Here is a 23,477-nt window from a genome sequence, read left to right as displayed (position 1 = left end):
AGGCATTCTCACCAGATGCCCGAGCCACCTCATCTGACTTTTAAGAAATGTAAATGTTTGAATGACTACCTGCTCTGCTGGAGTGGCTGGAAACATAAAGTTTTTGGGTGTCAGCTTCAGATGAGTTGAAGCCTCCTCAGTGTTTCTTCACTGTCTCGGTTTTCTTTCTGTATAAAAGACTGAATGTGTTGCTCTCAGAAACTGCTAAAACAACACTGCCTTCATGCCCTTCATGGTGAATGTGTTGGTGGTGCTGTTCATCTTTTCACCCCTTACAAAGCGCCCCTTCAAAGCTGCAGCCTCCGCCTGCCTCTGAGAGTGTAGCAGAAAGGGTCAGAGAGGAAGATGAGGATAGAGGACAGAATGTCACATTTTCAGCATTTTTACTGGTTTACAAAAATCCAGAATGACTCACACAAAAAGATTTATTTTCATCTGAACAGATATTTAATTTGACACACACGCACACACACACACACACACACACACACACACACACGCACACAAACTATACAGATGAAATAACTGTTATTATTTTCTGCATTCTACTGACATCTAGTGGTAGGATGTTAGCAGTGCAAAAGGACAAAAAATAGATACAAAGATGGAATTTATTACCGAACAACAAGATTAGATCACACTGAGTGTGCACGCATTCTAAATTCCACTTTTGCAACACAGACTTGCTTCCAAGCAGCCAGACTTTCTTCCAATCTTTTAAAATGGTCTTGAGCAATAGTTCTCCAGGCTTTCAAAGTTTTTCTTCGGACATTTTCTGCTTTTTCAATAATTTTTAATCCATTCTTTGTAACTCACCATTTTCAGATGAATGTGTTTTCTTGTCTGTTAAGCCACTTAACTCTGACTTATGAATCATTCAAGCAGAACAAAGGCTCCTAACTCAAGGGATGAACCAGTGTTGTGTCCACACGTAACAGACAACTTAGCAAAGAAGCCATTTTAAATTGGATCTTTGTTACTAGCAGCCTGTCACAGAGACACATCATTTGTTCCCATTTCTTTAGTTGCATCTATGAAAAACAGCAAAGATAACACAGTTTGACAGACAGAAAACAGGATTTCTGCAGCAACAAGGTGATTCCCAAAGAGCTGTTAGCTGAAAACTTGGCATATCTCAGCATGGTGTGCAGTGTGTCCTTAAAACATTTGAGGAAACTGGACAAGTGGAGGACAAAAGAAGAAGTGTCAGGCCTAAAGAACTATCTACAGCAGATGAACAGGATCTGAAAGTGATGTCCTTAAGAAAGAGGAAAAAATCCAGCAAAGACCTGACACAGGAGCTGAGAGATGCATCTAGACCTTCAGCTGATCCATCTGCTGTTGGCCCAAGCCTCATCAGAAATGGGCTCCATGGAAGGGTGGCTGTCAAGAAGCCGTTCTTAAGGAAGGGAAACGGGGAGAAAAGGCTGAGCTGTGCCAAAGGACACAAGAAATGGACTGATAATCAGTGGCAACAGGTCTGATGGAGGGATGAATCCTCCCCAGAGCCCGGAGCTCAACATTACTGAAGCAGTGTGGGATCATGTTGGCAGAGAACGGAACAAAAGGCAGCCAACATCCAAAGAAGAGCTTTGGGATGTCCTTCAGGAAGCCTGCAGAACTATTCCTGAAGACTATTTAAAGAAATGACAAAGCTTGTCTGAGAGGGTTCAGGCTGTGTTGGAGAATAAAGGAGCTCAGAGCAGATATTCACTTTCAACCTTGTTAGAATTGTACAAACTCTGTTTCTGCCTTATATACTTTATTTAAATGTATGTTTGTACCTGTTTCGTTCATTTGCTGCACCTATTTCCTGCAATATATAAATAAGTGAGGATTGGCTTAAGATTTTGCACAGTACTGAAGGTGTGAATATATAGTCCGAAAAATTACATCTGAAAGTAATTTTAATTTTGATTGAGTTAACTTTAGTGTTCTCAATGATTTCTCGATTATTTAGTGTATAAAATGTCAGAAAAAAAATAATTTTCTTCTCCTAAAGCCCAAGTGAGGATGTTGTCATGTCCAACCCGTCCAAAATAAATCACAAAAATGGAGTTTCTGAGTGAGACAAAAAGTCAAAAAGCATAAATTAGAGTTTGGAAAAAGTACATTTTGGGCATTTCCCCTTTAGAAAAAATGACTGACACGATTAAACAATTTGGAAATTTGTACATTTATTGCCTTTATTCAAATTTCTATTGTGAACTCTGTGTGCCCCGGTGAAAACACCTGGTTTCCATGGAAGGGAAAACGTTGGTTTCCATGGAAGGGAAACCTGTCCCATGCCAGTGAATACCTTGTTTTTAAAATATAGATCTAATTTCATTATTATCATTGCATATAATTTCCCTCTGAGAATGACTGTCTAATACATGATTTTATATCCAGCAGAAAACATTTTTCTTCTTTACCTAATATGTGTTCATTTGTTTGTTGTTGTTTGACATTTTCCGTACATTTTTTAAAGCAAAAATGTGAATAAATAAATCAATTTTAAAATATAAACATATTTGGATGAAATAGGTCAAAGTGGGTAAACAAATAAATCCTTGACCCAAAGCCGTCCAGGTTAAGCCTGTCATGCACAGTGGAAATGAATCCATTGAGTTGTTTTTTAGATTTATGAAATAACTCTATTTTCCAGCCAATCAGACGCGTTGTGCTAAATTGCGGGGAACCAATCGGAGAGCAGTGCGCGCTGATGCAGAGTTAACGGAGTTTCACCTGTTCGCTTGCTCTTATAGAACCGACGCCTCGCACCTTCCCAGCAGCTTTTGATCGTGGAGAACAAACTGAACGGATGGAAAACGACTGCAACAGCGAAAACCCTTCCAGTTAACACCGGAAAGCTCTGCAGACCGACACCGTCATGGCTCGGATCAGCTCCGGGACCATCTTCTCCCGCCGGAACGCCAAGCTGGACTCCTTCCTGAAGCGGAATACGGAGCGGGCGGTGTACGAGCGAATCCGAGCCTACGAACCGTGTGTGGTAGTGTCGGAGAGCATACACAGAGTGTACATGCACGTGGTGCTGAGCGACGAGTGTGTGTATCTGGCTGAGTACCCACCGCGCACGCTCACAGTGGCCGTTTGCTTCGGGCGCGTGCGCGACATCGAATTGGTGAGTTTTAACTGAAAAGTGAAGCCGTTTGTTGAGCTAAAAACGGCAATTTTTCCTTATTTTTTCAAGTTAAACTGTGTACAAGTAAGTCTTTTCGTTTCTCTAACGCGAGGATTTGGTCATGCATGTTTGTATTTTAAACTCTTGATGAAGTAAACATTTTAAAACGTCAAGACTGGTCAAAAATTTTAGACGTTTTTTCATTGTTATCAATGACATTCATTGAGAGTGGTCAATAATGAAAATAATTGTCAGCTACAGCTTCATGTCTTTAATATTAGACACATTTTGGGGCTACTTTTGGCACCTCTTGTTTAGTTATGGCACTCAAAAGTGTCATTTGTCCAGAGGTCATGAGCTAGACCTGGGTCAGTCTTAAGCCGGCAAAAAATTAGGGCCACAGGCTTTTTTTATTTGGTCCAACAAACGTAAAAAACATTGTCAGTTTACTGTGATTACATTAAAAAAAAGAAAATTAAGCAAACCATAAATTCATATTGGGGAAGCTGGAACAAGCAGATACATCATGTTCAGTTCTGACTTTGATCCACTTGTAATTAAATGTTTCTCTCTAATGCAGATTTACAGTCATATCCACGAATAAAAGGGAGATATTGTACTTTTTTTTTATCCCACTTTGTCACAGATCAAAGCTGTTGAAGCATTGAGCCAATTAATTGATCAATTAGCATCCGTTTCTCTGGTCATTTAAATCATCTTTATAGTTAAAAAAAAAACAGCTAAAGCTGGAGACTCTAAAATGTAAGAATTCATTTACCGTAATTCTTTGGTCCTAAACTGGTGTTTTGACAAACAAAACATTGACTGACTTCACCTTTGACCCGGGGATGCTGTCATAGTGTTATTAACTTTTTTCTGATATTCTATTTTAACCTCCAAATGTTCACCTAAAGGGGTCTTTACAGGATAATTGGGAGAGCATAAAAACAAAGCTCTGACACATAAATTTGGACTGTTCCTCAATTTCTTTCTACAAACAACCTGGATGTGAGTTAAGCTAGTCAAGTCAAGTCAAATTTATTTGTGTAGTACATTTTATGTACAAAACAATTCAACGAGATTTACTTAAAATAAAAGCATTGCAGCTAGAGAGGTTTTTCTAGCTAGAGGCTAGAGAGGGGACATCTTATGACATAATAAACTCATGTCATTCGTCTAATGTCAGTCTCTTTTCTCCTCCGTCCTCCTGCCTCTGACCTGCAAAATGTTCGCAGTCAGATATTTTTAATGATGAAATCTTTTAAGAATTGCGTGGAGGACGCTGACTGGAGGAGCTATAAGTCACATCAGGTCAAGTCTTTTTGCCATCTGCAACATCCGAAGACATGTTAATCTTTCACTAAACCTGAGTTAAAAGTGTCAGCAACACATTTAATGTTCATCTGACAGAAAAACTGAAATACAGCAGTAACAAAACCATGGTGAGATGATGCAGCTGTGTCACAAGTCAGATTGAAATAACTGAATAAAACAACGGCAGAGACGTCTTTGTTTCCTTGAATCCTCTGCTCTCATCCCTGGTGCGACGGATAAAGACGCAATGAAGGATATGAGTGCGCAAATTGGGAAATAATAGTCTGCTCAAATAGTCAAAAGAATTACCTCTTACGGTCTTTTCCTAAGCTCTTTCCCTTGACCTCGATGGACAACGTGATGGGGTTAAGGAGAGATGATGGGAATAATTCTTAAGGACTCAGGAAAAGACGACCACACTTACACAAAGTTGTGATGTGGGTCTGCAGCACTCAACCTACAGATGTTTATTAGATATTCTACAAAAAGTATCGTAGATATTTCATCTAATGCAATCTTATCACATTGTTACGTGAAATGATCTAATATATATCATATCAGAGATGATAAAGAATCTTATGTAATTAAGTTTGTAACTAAAAAATGATCCGATTCATTGTAATGCAATCATAATATAATCCAATAAAATCCAATTCTTCTATCTGTCGTAAAGGATGCTCTGGTGTATCTCCTGCTAAATGAGATCTTAAGGAATCATTGGAGCTCCTATCTTTAGTGGAGAATTCAAACACAGTGCACGATGGTGTGCTAGTTAGGACCGTATCCTAACTGCAAGAGGGTTCCTGGTTTGAATCCCGGCTGGGGCCTTTCTGTGTGGAGTTTGCACGTTCTCCCCGTGTATGTCTTTATACAGCAGTAGTTAACCATCTCAACTATTGTGTTCAGTTGGTTGCGTCCTTGTTGTGGAGTTCTTCCAGGTTTTCTTTCACTGAATTAAACCACATTCTTTGGCTACCATGCCTCTGAAAAAAGAGGGATAAGACTGAGCTTTTTTAAGGGCTTAAAATCAGGTTTCAGTAATTTAACACTAAAAGTCCAAGTACATCCGCATGGGAACAGGAAATTAATGATAGAATATAATACCATTACAATTTCATGCCAGTGCTTTTGCTTAATAAAACCCCAAAAGATATCCAGTTTACAATAATACAACAGAAAGAAAAGCAGCAATATCTAATTAGTTTTGGTTAATTAGATAAAAGATAAAATGTTAATTATTCAAATTTATACAAGCCGTTAATAACTAAAATATAATCAAATAATTTATTTGAAAAAATTGATTAAAATGTTTAATCAGCTACTATGTTAATCTGATCTTCTCTATTTACCTAGGTAGTGTTCAGGTAAAACACCTTTCATTTCTAAATGACTTGGCTACTGTGTCAGACATCAAACTGCTAAAGCACCCCCAAACAGCCTTATTAAATGCTAATTAATTGATTAGAAAACCGCCACCCTGAGATCATATTTAAGGTGAATGACCTCAAACAACAACAGCAAAAGCTTAACGTTGGTTCATCCTCAGGGCCACATTTTAGAACACTACATAACAGGCAGTATGCAGCGGAGACGTCTAAGAGTCGGTTAAGCCTCTCATTTCCACAGCTTGTTATGTCAGAGGTTTAACGTTGTCCTAACAGAGTAAATCCTGCTTGTGTTTAACTGCCAGATTAATACCTGACTTGACCTGTGTCTGCAGCTCATCTTCTGTCGGGGCTACAGAAGCTCAGTATATACAGGGTACCCGCGGGGTCTTAAAAACTTGAAAAAGTCTTAAATTTGATAACCGTAAATTAAGGCCTTGAAAAGGTCTTAAATTTTGTTTACAAGTCTTAAATTTCATTCTCCAAGGTCTTAATTTTTCCCTTTCTTATCTGCATGATAGTACAGCTCAACAACATAAATGTATACTTAGTAAAACACTGACAAAAAAACAAAACATGGAATGTTGCGTTGTAAAATGATTTTTTTTTTTCTCTCCAACTATCGATCTCCGACATGAGGTGGGGTTAATGCACTGTTTCAACTACGCGGTCGGAAAATCCTGATTTCCAAGTTTACTAGATCGCCACATTACGCTAGAGCGTGCACAGTTACGCTGCTGACCCACCGATGCCGTCGCTCGCGCAGCAGCTTTGGGATGGGCAAGTGCAGATTTAATCCACTGTGGCTCAATGAATCAAAATATGACTGGGTTCAGGCTGTACCGGGAAATGTGTGTGAGGCTCAGTGCCGTCTGTGCCGAAAAAAATTCAAGCTCGGCACAATGGGTCATTTGGCCTTGGAGTCGCACATGAAGAGTGCTAAACATTTAGCATGCTTAGCAGCTACACAGAAGCAGGCACCCATAGCCCAGTTCTGCGCCGCAAACCCGACGCCAACCTCAACAGTCACCTCGGCTGCCAGCAGCACCGAGCCCACACAGCCAGGTAACATACGAGATTTTTGTGGCTCGACGCCAACTCTTAAGGCGGAGGTGACGTGGGTACTAAAGACGATATTGGACCACCACTCCTATACGTCAAATGAAAATATAAGCGAGCTCTTCAAAATGATGTTCCCCGACTCGGAGATTGCGGCTACTTTCACATGTGGGAGCAACAAGACTGCCTATATTACCAAGTTTGGTCTGGCCCCTTTCATCACCAAACAACTGACCGACCAGGTCAATAAGGCGTCTGGATATGTGGTCATGCTTGACGAAAGTCTAAACAAAAGCACAAAAACTAAACAGCTGGACATTCATCACTTTATTCTTTATTAAAAGAAGTAATTGTTATTTGTCCCTGTGTTATTCTGTTATTCTGACAGATTTCTTTTGCATTATTTCATAAATGTATGCCAGAATAGGTGCAAAGTTGGTCTTAAATTTCATTGGACGTGGTCTTAAAAAGGTCTTAAAAAGTCTTAAATTTGAGTGGAAAAATCCTGGGGGGACCCTGATATAAACAATGACACCCTCCTTATTTGCCGGCGGCCTCCTTCTTCCTCATTCATGGGCGGACGTGGCTCAGAGTTAGAGTGGCTCGTCCAATAACTGGACGGTTGACGGTTCAATTCCCACTCTTGCTACTCAAAAAGATTGGTGAAACTGACAGCTGGAGGGGTGTCAGTCTACCTCCTTGCCACGGCTGAGGTGCCCTTGAGCAGGGCACCGCTCCCCGGGCGCTGCCCACTGCTCCAGTGTATGTCTCCATGAGTGTGTGACCCTGTGCATGTGTGTGTCCAGGTGCCAACCTGGATGGGTTAAAAGCGGAGGACAAATTTCGTGTGTATTACTGTATGCATGACAATAAATCTGATCTTAATCACACACTGCTAGGTTTCTACATCATAATGTTTTAAAGGGCAGGAACTAAAAATATACTCAAATTTGCAATGCATTTGCAGGTTTCCTAAAACTAAATGTTAAAATTGTTCTATATGGTAGTGAAAACCTTGTCAAATTGGTCATGTTGCTGATGAATACAGACACAAGTGTGTAAACAGAAAACAAAATATAGAGTGAAAGCCTTTTCAGTTTGAGCTCATAACACAGCAGAGACGAATAGGCTCTTTTATAAATAGATGCAGAGGGTAAAAACATACACAGAAGAAGAGTATGTTAACGGTAAAGTAATATTTAGTACTGTTATGTTGAGGGGACTACATAAAAAATGAGAGACATCTGTTTAATAAGTGAAATGTGTGCTTTTTAAAAAACATTTTTAGAGATTCCTGGATATGCAGACCTTACGACATCTCTGAAAGTCTTGTTTTATTTCACCAAAGTTAAAGCATATCCTTAAAGCTACAGTCTGCAGGATTTGTTGTTGTCATACGTAAAGTGCTAATTTTTGGCATTTTAAGAGTTTACATGATCTATCAGAACGCTTGAAGTTGGAAACGGTGACTTTCGTAGTCGCAAAATGCAAGAAATGCTCATTTTTTAACCGAAAAATAAAAAGTTATTCAACTTCCTGTCCCGCCCCTTCAAAACACATGAGAACTCGTGCACGTCTACGTGCACGCCAGATGCGCGTACACGACTCCTCATTCATCAACTCACCTGTCATTTGTGATCATGGAAGACACAGTAAGTAGACTAGCCCGTAATGAAGTTCAATAGTCCAGATAAATAAGCGTGGGGACGAGCCTACCTTGTATCACGCGTGCACAATCGGTGATTGACAGGCAGCAGAGCCCAGCTCGTAACCTGATTGGTTACCTTTTACCGGTCCGGTCTGCAATTTTGTAAACAAACCTGCTGGCTTTGGAGGGACCTAGCGGGACATATAGGGGACCTAGAGAACTCGTTTTTTTTTGTATTGGGGTATTTAATGTACTACTTTCCGAATCCCCGGACAGTTCCAGGCATTATGCTTGAAAAAGAGTTGCAGACTGCAGCTTTAAAAAACACAAATGTTAAGTTCCAAGTAATAAATTGCAGAAGAAGTTGCCCTGTTTTTAATGCTGAAATCTGATGATATTTGCTGTTTCATTTCAGTTTTTGCTTGAAAATGATTGAATGTCTCCAGAAAAGCATTTGGTTATGTTTAAATTTCTTACGTACTGATTTGCCATAACATTAAAACCACTCACATAATATTGAGTAGGTCCCCCTTATTTGCAGCATGCATCCCTGATTCATTGAGACTCCATTTGGCCTCTGAGGGTCTGCTGTGGTATCTGTCACCAAGCTGGCAGCAGCTTTAGATCGTTTAGAGGGGACATCTTATGGTGATGGAAAAAACTTAACTAACACAGGATTGGAGCGACAGTGAAGTCCAGAGTTTATGGAGCCGATGTCTGACAGAGGAATTACAAAGTGAGTTCTCAATGGTGTTACAGTATTCAATTGGACAGTTATGTTATGTGATGTGTGTTTTAAGATAAGATAAGATGGTCTTTATTGTCATTGTAAAAACACCTATACAACGAGATTACATTGCATTCAAACTAAAACAATAGTTGCATAAAAAGACATACAAATGAATAGAACACTGGGACAGAACATGTTCAAATCAGGGAATGATAAATGGGTAAAAAGAAGGGGTTAGAATTGAGTAGAATGGAGGGGAGAGACAAGGCGGGTTTAAATAGATAATCATAAGTATTGCTGCAGTAGACTTGTCCAGGGTGTACCCTGCCTCTCGCCCGATGACTGCTGGGCTAGGCTCCAGCCCCCCCGTGATCCGACCGACAGATTAAAGGGATAGTTCGCCTCTTTTGACATGAAAATGTATGACATCCCATACTAGCAATATTATTTATGAACATTTTCTTACCCTCTGATGCGTCCTGTGAGCCGATTTTATCAGCCTTTGGAGTTTCTTTTTGTCAGCTGCTGTGCAGCTTGTCAACCACCCATTGATGGAGTACACCAGCACACTCTCGATGGTCGCTTGGTAGAATGACACAAGCAGCCTTTCCTCAAAGTTAGTTCTTTTTTTAGTACGATTAAGAAATGATACGCTGCTGGGCCTGAAGTGTTTGCTGACCAGGAGAGGTCTTCAGATATGTGAATACCCAGAAATTTAAGTCCATTGATGTGGAGAGGGGCAGTGCCAGCTTTATGCCTCCTGTAGTCAATGACCACCCCCTTGGGTTTTTTTTGGTGTTGAGGCTCGGGTTGTTTGTGACACACCATTCTGTCAGCTGCTGTCATCAATTCAGCAGTGTAGCAAGGTGCATTATCGTCCTGAAAGAGGCTACCACCATCAGGGAGCACCATCAGCAGCAGTGTTTGGGAAGTAGTGTCACAGTAACATCCTTTGGGATCTGAAACAATCTGTTAAAACCAGCATGAACCTTTTAACAGTATGAGCAACAGCAGCTCCTGTAACACGAACCAGCCTTCACCCCACACATGACTCGGCTAACTTTGGCTGACTACGACCCTGTTGCTGGTTTTCCTTCCTTGGAATACTTTTGGTAAATCCTAATCACTGCAGAACAGGAACCTCCCACATAATCCATCACAATCTGTGTCTTATCATAGTTGTAAAAATCAAATGTTTTTCACTTCACCTGTCAATGGTAATAATGTAATAGCCGATTGTTGTATATTTTCTGCTGTATATATTTATTTTAATACGTCCTGTTTCTGTCGGCCCAATCTTTCTCTCGGTTATACCTGTTCAGGTAAATGACCTCCCAGACTTCCTCAGTTCGAAGGACAGGGAACGCTGTCAACACATACGAATCATCTACGTTGCTGCAGGAAAGGGACGTGATCGGTCAAGAAGAAACGAGGGAGAGGGACTTCCTCCTGTCGCCCTGCCCTCTCGCAGAGCCAGCCACTGCCCCGCGATAACACACACCTTACAAGGTAGAAGCTACTGTGTGTGCTTCCTTGTTTTTGTTTGTTTTAAGATTATCTTTTGATGATAATCTAAGAACTAAAAAAAAAAAACGGAAAAACAAATTAAAAATGTCATAAATCACTGCAATTATTCTTTAATTTGATCTATTATTTATTTTGGAATGTGATTCTTACATTTATTTTGACTTTTATATTTAATTTGATATTTAATTTCTTTTTTAACTTTATTAGGAGCGCTACATTTTTCATCTTCCCAACTTCTTTTTGAAGTGTTTTGCAGGCCTTGAATGCAATAATGGTTGTATGCTAATTAACGAAACATATCAGACAAGATGGCAGCGCGTCCACACGCAGCGGGCCAGCTCTCTTCTCGTTTTGCCATTTTTTTTTTTGTTGTATCTAGCCTCACTGCCATTTAAGAGCTGCTAAACTATTGTTTCATTGTTTTTACACAATGACAATTGACAAGGGTTGGTGAGATTTCTTGTTCAGTGCTGCTTTGGAATATTTTCACCTGACGGCATCAGTAAATGAATTAATTTAGGTGAAAGTTTAACCTTATTTCAGCTGTTGAGTTTTATCGCAGTGGAAAATCAGTGATCTGATCCATGTAAGGAAAGACAGTGAGGTCGTGTCTTTCTTTGTGCTGAAATCTTTACCTGTAATCCTAACCGCCCTGTGTCTCTGTCTCCCCCACAGGATATCCTGCAGAAAGGTGAGCACACACACAGCCCACATTTTCATCACTTCAAGGACATTATACTGACATACATTCAAATTTTAACTTAACAATAATTTGTATTTACTCTAACCTCGAAGTAACTCTTCATTCTACGATTTATTGAGTGACTTTATGGGTCAAACGTTCCTTAAAAGGACATTGTGTAAACAGATATGTCCCCACATCTTCGGTATTGCAGTGCACACACATATTCATTTCTCCTGTTTGTCAGATGTTCCACGAAGCGAAGCTGAGACAGGCTGTGGTTGCTTTTACTTTTTAACCAGCGTAGAGGAGTAAGCTGACACCACAAGGTGATCTAACCTACACCACAATCCATTCTTCTGTGGCCTCACCGTATTCCTCCACATTTAGTTTCAGGGAGTTAATGAGAGGAAGGGCGAGGCTTTCAGCTGCCCCTCGTAATGAAACTTTATGTGTCTGAATTTGCTTTCTCCATTTCCTCTTTGTCCAGCGGAGTTTGTGTGTTGAAGTCAGGGAGACAGACAAACTGTGAGCTGTAAAAGCTTTACAGCTGTTCCCGTCTGCAGGGCTGCAGGAGAGCCACATGGTGGAGAGTTTAAGTTTCAGAGTTAGAAGTAAAAATGTCTGCCTTTTTTTGTGTATGGGGGCTTTGTTAACTGTGTTAAATGGAAGCTGTGTCACTGCCGGAGTATTATTTAAGCCTCAACAGTGTCTTGGGTGGCTCATGACTTATTTACACATGCAGAACAAATTTACCTCATTAACACTGTCTAAATGCCACCACCACAGCATCATAATGAAGTACTGAGTATTTAGAAAAAAAAAAAAATATATATATATATATATATACTTATATATATATATGTCAGTCTCCTCAAACCCATACTAATCTCCACAGGAATTAATTAGGGAGAAAACACTAAATAAAATGTATGTCATATTCAACACCCTTTTTCAATTCTAAGGTTTTATATATCAGGACATGACAAAATAAACAACAATAATCTGGTCCCTAACAGTTCTTAAAAGTTAGAAAATACAACCTCAGATGAACAACACATTAAATATTGCACAGAGTCATTGTTTCACAAAAGCTAAGACAAACTGCAGAAGCAGTGTGTGGAAAAATTAAGTTCACCCTTACTGCTCCACAGGAATCAAATGCACTCGATTGATAATCAGTGAGTCTGAGAACCTCTATAAAAGCAGAAGTTTTGTCAGTTTGCTGCTCTGCAGCATTCAGGTGTGTGTTAACACAATGCCAAGGAGGAAAGACATCAGCAATGATCTTAGAAAAGCAATCGCTGCTGCCCATCAATCTGGGAAGGGTTATAAGGCCATTTCCAAACTATCTGGAGTCCATCATTCTACAGAGAGAAAGATTATTCACAAGTGGAAAACATTCAGGACAGCTGTCAATTTTCCCAGGAGTGGACGTCCCAGCAAGTTCACCCCAAGGTCAAAAACCCAAGAGCTACATCTCAGACTCTACAGGCCTCAGTTAGCATGTTAAATGTTAAAGTTCATGACAGCACAATTAGAAAAAGACTGGACAAGCATGGCTTGTGTGGAAGGGCTGCAGGAGAAAGCCTCTTCTCTCTAAAAAGAACATGGCAGCACAGCTTAGGTTTGCAAAGCTGCATTTGAACAAACCACAAGACTTCTGGAACAATGGGCCTCATGCAAGAACCGTTCGTACGCACAGATTTGTTCTTAAATCGTCCGTACGAGTGATTTAAGAGAATTTGCGCATTCACCAATCTTTTCGTATTTTACGTTTTCTTTCAGGTACGAACCGAATTTACGAGTGATCCAGACCTGTCGTAGGAGTTTCGTAAAATAGTCAGCTGTTATTCAAATCAAGTTTGCTTGACTAATGGATTGTATATTTAATTACTTTGAAGCAAACATAAATAAATATACATTATACCTCATAATGATGCTGAAATTTTTGCACAAAACGACAGCAGTATATGGGAATTTGATGTATCATGGGTGATAAACTGATGAGAGTTTTGATGACCAAGGGGAGCGCAGGACTCCAAAGGTTCTCGTGGCCAAAAATCCAAGGGTGGTGATGACCTGGACGTGTGGTGGAATTGGGTTCGATCGGTGTGTTTCTCTCTGGAGTTATGGCTTTAGCAAGCTGCATATTTGTCAGTGTTGTGCCAGTTCACAGCTTTTCTGAACTAGTTCAAAGTTCAGGTAATTTTACTTTTTTCGTGAGATATTCAAATAAATACTTTTTTTCACACTACGAGCTAGAAATCACTATACGTTCTTTGAAACTGCTCATTGTAGACATTTGCTCATGACACTGCAATTGTGGGTTTCTTACCAGGTGATGAAACTTGCAGCAGTACAGAATCTCTCTCTCTCTCGCTCCTCCAGCCCTCCGCGTTCTCGTCGTTGCCTGCTACGCGGCGTTGCTATGCCTACCCCGCTCTGCTGCAATTCACGGGTAACGTCGTGCGGAAGCCAGTATGTTATTCAACTATTCTCAGCCGGACACTACGTTGCCCGCAATGCATTGTGCACACAATGTCAAAACCATTTCTGTCTGGTTTTCAATGGAAAACAAATTCCAACGTTCGTTTACAGTGATGTCTGCCGTTCATGACACATAATGTGAACTAATTCACGTTCAAGTTCTTTATTAAAAAATGTGTTGCGTTCAGTTCAGCGTTCAAGAAAAAATGAGCGTGTTCAATGAACGCGTTCTTCGCGTGTTGTGCGTTGAACTCGTTCACGCACAACACTGATATTTGTTGCAGCACAGTCCATGTTAGCCATTCGCCCGTCTCCACATGGGTATCTACACGGTCTCTTCCAAGAGCCTGACGCACTAAGGCATCCAAAAGTAGCAAGTCAGCCGCTGGTTACATTTCTTACTGCAAACCTCAATGAGCTGAAGCAACGTTGGAAAGAAGAGTGTGCCAAGATTCCTCCACAACCATGTGAGAGGCTGATAGCGTCCTAAATTTACCTAAATTTAGGACCTCTAAGCAGCAGATGAATTTTTTTAATGTTCTCTTATATGAAAACCTCCGAATTGAAAAAAGGGTGTGCTTTCTTTTTGACATGACTTTGTATACATGCATCAGACAAGCTCATGAATCATAAATATTTATATATATCTAGGCTTCAAATTAGGCTTCAGTTCGCTAGTTGAAGAATGAATACAAGACATTTAAAGTCACAGGAGAGTCTGTGACAGTGAGTCAAAACTTTGACTATTAAGATAAACTTGTAACCTGGGATCTGCATCTTGGATCAGTAGTTGTAGTTTTGTAGTGCAGAAATGTTAAGATGGGGCTTTATAAATCAACATGCTCAGCAAACTTGTTTATGTATCCAGATTTACAAGTGATATCATTGTAAATGCACAGAATGTACGAATAAGGGCTTCCTGTCACATGCCTCCTAACTGCCATAGATTTATATCCACATCGCTCTTTGCTTTCTTACTCACTGGCATCACCGGGATTATAACACTTCTTGAATTCCTCTGAGCATCAATCAGGAAACCGTTGACTGTCAAGAGACGAGAGGAAGGAAATGCAAACATATTTACTATCACCAAACTCCGAACTGTTGCCTAGTTGCAGGCAAAAAAGACTGATGTAAACAGCAGAAAGTGTAAGCGCTGTCTCATGCTAATCTGCTTCGCCGCTGGGACGTAATTAAACACACCATCTCTAGCGTTTGACAAACCTTCAGCATACGCTGTGTTGAAAAGACAAAATGAACATGCAGCTGCAGATGAAAAAAAAGCTCTGTTAGATCTTGAACAGAGAGGCCTTCAGAGGAAAATGGGGTTAATTATATTAGCACGACTGGCGGCAGCTGGACCCAAAGATACTACATGAATTCATCACAAACAGGGAAAACCAGTGGATCCAGGCTGGAATAACAGACAAATAAACCTCGTGCCACCTTCTATTCTGTTTGCCTCAGTCAGTGGATGAGGGAGGAGCTCCCCCCAGTGCTGAAGTCCACTCGTTCTGCTTCCTGCCCAAACTCGCAGTCGCTGGGCCTCCCGAGGGTCCCGCATCCTCCGTCTTTTTACTCCCCCTCCACTCCACCCAGCTCTCCTCCACTCTCAGAAGAAAGCCTGAAGACACTGGAGAGCAGACAGGTACGGGTGGGTTTGTAACATAAAGGCTCTTTGATAATGAAGCAATTAGAGGGAATTAAAAAAACATAGCCAATCTAGTTGAGGATGTTTAAGGACTCCAGCCTGTTGTGATGAGCTTTTAACACATTAATTCATTACAAACTTATTTTCCTGAAAAGGTGGGATTTTTTTTTTCTAAAAAATAGCAATAACTGCAATCCTCACCTGTTACCAGTTAATCTGATTATTGCAGAATCTTACTGTAGATTCTATAAACTTTTCCTTTGTTCTTTACCTGTCTAACAAGTTTTTTTGATTTTCTTAATCTAATAAAGTGGAAATGAAGCTGAAAATCATTTCTTTGGCACCTTTTCTGTTAAATAAAGGTTCAAATGAAAGATGTTTTATCGGCACAACTCCTGAAAGCCCTTATTATGAGATTGCTTTAATTAACCCGTCATGTGCTGGTGCGACGTTCCAGGTGACACAAAGGATCGGCTCAGTTCTGTCGCGTCTGCTGAGACGAGATGGCGTGAACATGGTGGAGGAGAAAGAGGCGGAGCTGCATCTTTACGCAGTTTCCGAGACATCCAGACTTTACCTTCATATGCACAGTTCGTGGAACAGCTTCATTATTGTGAGTGAAGACGCAGTCACGCTTAGAGAATCAGCCTGGTTGGCTTTGCACCACTCGTTGTCTTACATTTACATGTGTGTTGGTTCAGAAGTCCACTCTGATGTTGGATCCACTCTACAGAAGAAGGTGTACTGGCTCAGCTGACGCCTTGGCTCCTACCATCAGGTAACAAAACTCCTCGGACTGATCGAACATTAGAGACAGTTTACAATTTGTCCGGTGAAAAAAATGACTCAGTCAGGCTCAATCTGTGTTGGTGTAGTTGTGAGAAAACATTTAATAAAGTTTGTGCTTGTGCAGTGTGGAGAGGACGGCTCACCTGTTTGGCCAGCTGAGCTCGGAGCTTCTGCAGGATGGCATCAGCACGGAGAGCTTGTACCTGCTGCTGCAGGAGCTGAGAACATCTGCTCACCGCTACATCCTGCTGCGCAGACTCTTCTGGAGGGTGAGGTGTTCCCTATTAAGGTCTTTCCAGATAATGTTGAGGACTGACATGTGTTATGATTTCCTGTGGCATGAGACCCTGAATCCAGATGAATAACAGGAGATGGCGTCAGATGGTTTCTGTTGAGTGAAGAGGTTGTGTTTTTGTGTGTTTCAGTCCAGTGAAGTGTGTGCTTTCCTGGTTCAGACTCTGGAGGATTGTCTTCAAGGCCTCAGTGGAGCTTACACAGAAGATCAACTACTGTAAGAAACACTCAGAGTGTGTAGGTGGGATTCGTGTTGTCAGGACATACAGTAAATATGTTAACACGGTCGTGTTGGAGACTTCGTCAAGGGTCAAACATAAGTGCTGATAAGCAAAATCAGTAATCTCCAGGGTGATTAAGGGCTAACTTTAGGTTAGAACTAGGTTAGGTTTATTTTAAGATCATGAGGTTAAATTTAGTTTAGGATGAGATTGATATGTAGGTAAGGTAGGGGTGCGCGATCTGACGATATAAAATCGTGACGGGCGAGGAAGAGTGGAGAATCGCAGGCGATCTACCAAATTAGAGAAACCGTATAGATCGCCTTTGCCAATCAGGGCAAAGTTTTATTTTTTTTAATGCTGGTTCCCGCAGATGCGGCAGACGTAGGGCGTCCTTAACCGACCAATCATAGCGAACTGTGCGTCGTGACACTTTCTTACACACCTGCATGTTGTGTTTGTAAAAACTTAGAAAACGCATGGACAGCCATGACTGAAAGCCAAGCCGACGAGCTGGTGAAGAAGAGGAAATCCACCTCTGTAATTTGGAATTGGTTCGGGGTTTCTTCTACCCTAACCCACTGCTGCTGGTCCACATCAGGAATGGGAACAGCAGCAGCGGCACCATCCACAGCACATCCATAGCGGCGCACGGGCGAAACTCACGGCCACAGCAGCACTCTCGGGTCGGATGAGGAAACCGCTAGCTCGTAAGCTAACTACGGTGCAAGAGAAAAGGGATGCACCGCGACCGTGACAAACATTACACAGTTGAAAAGTATTCCTTCAGGGCGCTCTGGTGATGGGAGTGCGTGACTGTGGCTGCAGTAAATGAACATGCAGCGTTGCTCATCTGTTGCTAAATGGCATCATGAGGTGGAGTCAAGTCGTCATCATTGGTTAGTTTTTCTATTTCCGGTTGCTTCACTCTCATTGTGTCAGATGTCATTAATTAGATCATTATTTTTCATCTTGAATTGGGTTACAGTTGAATTACAATGTGTTGATTGCCAAATTCTTTCTTTTACTCCTTAGCTCTTCTGTGGTTCAGCATGTCGACTTAACTCTACTGTAATTGGTCTTTTTTTTTTTTTTTTTTTTGGATGGAAGATCGTGATAAAAAATCGAAATCGTGATTTTATGCAAAAAAAATCGTGATACAACATTTTTTCCATATCGCCCACCCCTAAGGTAAGGGTAAAGTCATATTTAGACTAGGGTAAAATTAGGATTTAAGTTACGTTTAGGTTAGGAGAAGGTTGGAGTCATAGACTGTGTAGCCATAGTGATTTCACCTATTGCTGATTGAAGCCTTGAATTTGGCTTTAGGTCATCTATCCATCCATCCATGTTTAGGAGGGAAACCCAGACATCCCTCTCCCCAGAGACACTCTCCAGCTCCTCCTGTGGGATCCAGAATATTCCCAGGTCAGGTGGGATATATAATCCCGCCTGTGAGTTCTGAGTCTGCCCCTGGACCTCCTCCCAGTTAAGGCCGGCGCACACCTTTATGATTCGTGTACGATTTTGTCGGCCCGATGACTTCGCATGGGAATCGTAAAGGTGTGCGGTAGCAGCCGACAAACGATTTTGTCGTTTCATCGGATCAAATCAAACATGTTTGATATTTCCGTACGGATTTTCCTTGTGCCGAATACAATCGTATGTGTGTGCGGTCTCTGTTCCGATGTCATCGCGCAGGATTATTTAAACAGCCAATGGGAATAGCGCACATACATCGCCATTTTCAGTTTGAAAGTCACATGATTTGTGGCTTCCTATTTCGGTCATGTGATAACATTCGGTCAAAAAAATCGTAGGTTCGCAAGTGTGTGCGGTGGACGTGCGAGCGTGTCAAATACGGTCCCAATTGTTATGCCAATCACCCGACAAAAGATGCCAATCCCAACCACCAACCACCCTCTGAAGGAAACTCATTTCAGCCACTCGTATCTGCAACCTCATTCTTTCAGTCACTACACAGATCTCATGACCACACCTAAAGGTTGGAACGAAGATGGACCAGCTGCTGACAAAGTCCCATTTCGTCTGTCCATCCTCCAACTTGCCCTCAATTGTGAACAAGATCCCAAAATACTCAAAAGTCCACAAAAAATCCATCGTTTTCCATGTCCACGTTGAAAACCATGCTCACTTTCATCCTAGCCATGCAGAGCAAATATTAAAACCTAAATGGACAAAAATATCTATTTTCTTAACTTGAAAATGACCTGCAGTACACAGATCAAGAAGAGTCCATATAGCTATTTACACTATAATGCCAAAAGGATTTAGTTTTTCAATTGAAGTCTGCTGGAGCCAGGATCCACTGGTATTTCCACTTTAAAGCCTCGGTTTCAAGTCCAGACCAGAGGACTACGTCAGGATGAGTTTACGTTTAAGTTAAGAAAAGGTCATATTTAAACTTAAAAGTCCCCATTCCAAAAACACTGTTTGTTGAGCTCCTGTCTGATTACACCTTGACTGAGTTGTTCCGTGTAATTGTTCCTTTTCAGACTCAGCATTCTGATCGTCCAGACTCTCGCCATCATGTTCAGAGAGACGGAGGTCGAGGCGGCCAGAATGAGCCTGCTCTCTGCCAAAAAGTAAGCATCTCACCTGTCTGCGGAAACGTAACGCTGCATGCTTCATTTCATATTTTTCTCTGTTTCCTAGGTGCTTTAATGAAACTTTAAAAAATTTATCTAATATTTGTTTACATGATCCTTACTGTATAAAGAATTTTAATTTTAAAAAATGTGTGGAGTTTCCCTGTAGAATGAGAAAAATAGCACTTTGGGAAACTAGAAGGTGACAAATATTCAACAAATACAAAGTTGAGGGCAACAATGAAAGTAACTGCTGCAGAACTGAGCATCAAATGTCTATTGGTCATATTTTAACACGAGTAAAATATTTCTAATGAGAATTAGAAAACTGACTTTCTGCTGTAATTCTGTCGCAGAGGAGCTCTGGCCTCAAGAATGTTGCTCGCCTTGATATGTGATCCACAAGCACACAGCCGAGGAGCCCCGGTGGAGTCCGAGGTGAGCTGCCGTCTGCTGCCATCATGAACACCATGCGTTAGAATATGTTTTTATGCTCTTCTACCTTTGTCCCTGTCAGCTTCAGGCCTTACTGACAGAGTATCTGGATGCCGCCTGCGCTCTGCTCTTTGAACTTCTGCTTTTAGGCCAAGAGGTGAGTTCTGATACAGAAAAGATAAGCATGATAGAGACAGGGCGCGTCTCACTTGCCAATAAGTCGGATATATTTATTTAGCAAATGTCAGGTATAAGAGGTCAGATTTTGGTTGTAAATAAAATATCCCAGAGGTTGAGGGGGATTACTTCCATCAGTTTAAATTCTGTGTTGTTTTTTTTAGCCGTCTCTGATTGTAGCAGTCAACAGCTTGGTTCAGACAAATACCTGAAAACTAAAAGTGATTAGTCAGTGTCAGTGGATACTGCACACGATTTCTTACAGCACAACTGGACAAAACAGATTTACAGATGTTAAAAAAAAAAGTGCATTTCTCAAAGATTTCCTCGGTGAAACTCATCAATTATCAAAGGTCCAACCTCTTTCAGTTTTTTCAGTTTCTCCTGTCCTCCTCCTTCATCAAACACCCATCCTGGTTAAATTACCGGACAGGCTTTTATACACCCACCAGACACCAAGAACCAGCAGAGAGAAAATGGCCCACCTGCTGCATCTGGGCAGAAATATCAACAGTGCGTTAGACACTGAAAAGACAAGAGAAAGAGATGCTTCCCCGCATCCTTTGGTCGACTTAAATGCTTTCATTTGTAGCTCGACTATGTGAGATTCATTATATGGATAAGAATTCATGAAATGTACTCTTTGTAATTTATACATTGAGGCTAAAAAACAATTAGAAATTGGAAATTATGAAGAGTTTTGATTGTTTTTTGACATTTACAACCAAGATTACCAAGTGAACAAATCAACAGTGACAATATGTATCAGTTAGTGCCAATAAGTAATCTATTCACATCTGGTGCCTTGAGACTTTTTCTTTTTTTAAAATATTCTTTGTGTGTTTTAGACCAGCAGGTGTTTCTCTGCTGACAACTTTCTGTCTGTCGGTTGGACCCTCAGAGTCCTGCAGCCTCATCCTCACCTGGTAAACACACTCTGTGCTTTCTATTCAAATCTGTAAAATAAGTCACTCACTCACCTGGATCTGGCCCCTGCAGCTTTCCTTCATTGGTTACCAAGCCCAGCGGGTGGTGCTGGTTCTGTCGGACCTGCAGGAGTCACTCCTGAGCCCGGCTCAGTCCGTTGTGCTGTTCCAGCGCTGTCGCCTCCTGCTGGCCTGTCTGCAGTACAACAACCAGCTGGCTCAACATCTGCGGTCTCACTTCAGAGAAGAGTTCAGGTTTGCTGCTCTGCTTCTTCTCTAAGCAAGATGATGACCGTCGGTTCATCATTTATTAGACAGAATGATGAACCTTTCAGGGCCAGAATGGATGAATAAAATAAAATAGATGGAAAAAAGGGAATTTTTTTACTTATCTTACAGTACGCCTCTGATTTATTGCAGTGTTTCATCTACTTTACCAGTAAAGATCAAATCAAATCAAATTTATTTATATAGCACATTTCATGTACAAACAGTTCAAAGTGCTTTACATAAAAGTAAAAACATTGCAGCAGGGAGTGCAAGAAGCATTAAAAATACATAAAAGAATATAAACAGAAACAAATAAAATCATTTAAATGAATTTCAAAACAGGCAACAGTCTAGATAAGTTAAAAGATATTTCATGCATAGACACATGAGAACAGAAATGTCTTTAACCTGGATTTAAAAATGTCTCCATTTGGTGAAAGTTTAATCTCCACTGGCGGTTTGTTCCACTTGTTTGCAGCATAACAGCTAAATGCTGCTTCTCCATGTTTAGTCTTGACTCTGGACTGGACCAGCTGACCTGAGTCCTTGGACCTAAGAGCTCTGCTGGGTTTTTATTCTCTGAACATATCACAGATGTATTTTGGGCCTAAACCGTTCTGGGATTTGTAAACCATCAGCAGGCTTTTAAAATCTATTCTGTGACTGACTGGAAGCCAAAGTAAAGATTTTAAGATTTTAAGATTTTAAGATCATGCACCATAGCTTGGACTGACTGAAGATTACTTCTCTCTGTTGGGTATCTAAAGTGAAGGATTTCCCGTTTCTGTCCTCCAGATACTTTGTGAAGCCTTCATGTGCTGAGGAGAAGCTGCCGCCTCAGTATCCCATCAGCCGACCGACTCTTCGACTGGTCGAGCATATTCAGACTCGCATTCTGCTCGGATAATCGAACACTAACTCTTGTTACTCACTGCCCCACTGAAGTTTGTATGTTCACTGCTGCTGAAAGATTAAGGGCCCATGTCCACTTATCTCCTTCCTCTGACGTCGGTACTTGGAAGTGCTTGCTTTGAAGCTTCTTTGCCCAAAAAGTTTTTTTTTTTTTTAATTTATTTTACAATTGGAGGCAAACAAAAGAGCTTGTCCTACTTCAGTCTTAGGGACCTATTTTAGGTTTATTAAGGAACAGTTATAAGCAGAACGTTTTTCATATGGTTCGCAGTGCAAGAGCACAACATTCAGAGACTATTGGCCCTGCAGAGCGTCTCTGTGCTCCACTGTCCGCTTCCACATGTTTTATCACCATCACATTATTAACAGGCTACTCCTGCATTTGGGCTTTCTTTGTTCTCATAAATTTGTCTGACACGTCAGAGCCTCTTGCTTGGAATAGGCAGACATACCATGAACAAGTTAACCATCTGCTTTGCCTGGTCACCAGGGTGACGGCTTCTGCCCATATGAATGGCCTTCCTGAAACGTTCCTGTATCCTCAGCTCTGTGTACATAGAGTGGCTGCACAAAAAAGGCGGAGCACTCTGAAAAAAAGAAGCTGGGCTTTTTCTACTCACTGGCTAAAAATGTACTTGGTGCACAGAAAAAAGCATTATGTGGACACAAGCCTTAAGGACTTATAAAAATGGGTGTGTCTTTAACAGAGCAATAAAGACTCATGATTCTATGAATGTTTCTGTATGGTTATTTAACGTCTGTCTTCGGCTGTACACGATCTTTATAGTATAAAAACTTATTGACCAGGTCAATATACTTTGAGGTTATATTTCAGGTATAGATGCATATATGTTGAATGTGAACTATTGAAATAGTCATATAGTGAAAATTAAGCTGAACTATTGTTTCTAAAGATTTTTACATTGCATTACATTTTTCAACAGCAAAGTGACACAAACCCACCTAGTTTCGACTGCAACATGTTGACAGCAATTGACATTTTATTTTTACTTCAATCAAATCTTAAAAGATATACAGTACATATAGAAAAATCTGAGCAGACATCAACTGTAAAAACTGAGTCCTCATTGAGACCATTGATCAGTTCCAGTGGGTTCATTATTTCTGAGCAATTCATCAATGAAAATAATGAGCTCAATCATTGCCCAACTAAAAGATCTTGAGAAACTTTTGTATCCATCAACACAACTCAATCACAGTTTCACAAGGGGAA

General features: G+C 40.8%; 1 protein-coding gene across 1 annotated transcript; it reads left to right on the top strand.

The window, feature by feature from the left end:
- The first annotated feature begins 2,872 nt into the window (after positions 1 to 2,872).
- c8h12orf56 (chromosome 8 C12orf56 homolog) lies at positions 2,873 to 22,914 on the top strand. Its single transcript, XM_075472567.1, has 14 exons — positions 2,873 to 3,124; positions 10,583 to 10,769; positions 11,463 to 11,478; positions 15,427 to 15,607; positions 16,068 to 16,223; positions 16,312 to 16,388; positions 16,524 to 16,668; positions 16,825 to 16,910; positions 19,431 to 19,520; positions 19,880 to 19,961; positions 20,041 to 20,115; positions 20,984 to 21,061; positions 21,135 to 21,316; positions 22,127 to 22,914. Exons 1-14 carry the CDS (start codon positions 2,873 to 2,875, stop codon positions 22,236 to 22,238), a joined length of 1,719 nt encoding a protein of 572 aa, XP_075328682.1. The 3' UTR covers positions 22,239 to 22,914.
- The last annotated feature ends 563 nt before the right edge of the window (positions 22,915 to 23,477 follow it).

This window comes from Odontesthes bonariensis, chromosome 8 (assembly GCF_027942865.1).
Source record: "Odontesthes bonariensis isolate fOdoBon6 chromosome 8, fOdoBon6.hap1, whole genome shotgun sequence".
NCBI lineage: Eukaryota > Metazoa > Chordata > Actinopteri > Atheriniformes > Atherinopsidae > Odontesthes > Odontesthes bonariensis.
The sequence above is the reverse complement of the archived record's forward strand: the minus strand, read 5'-3'. Positions and strand labels throughout refer to the sequence as shown.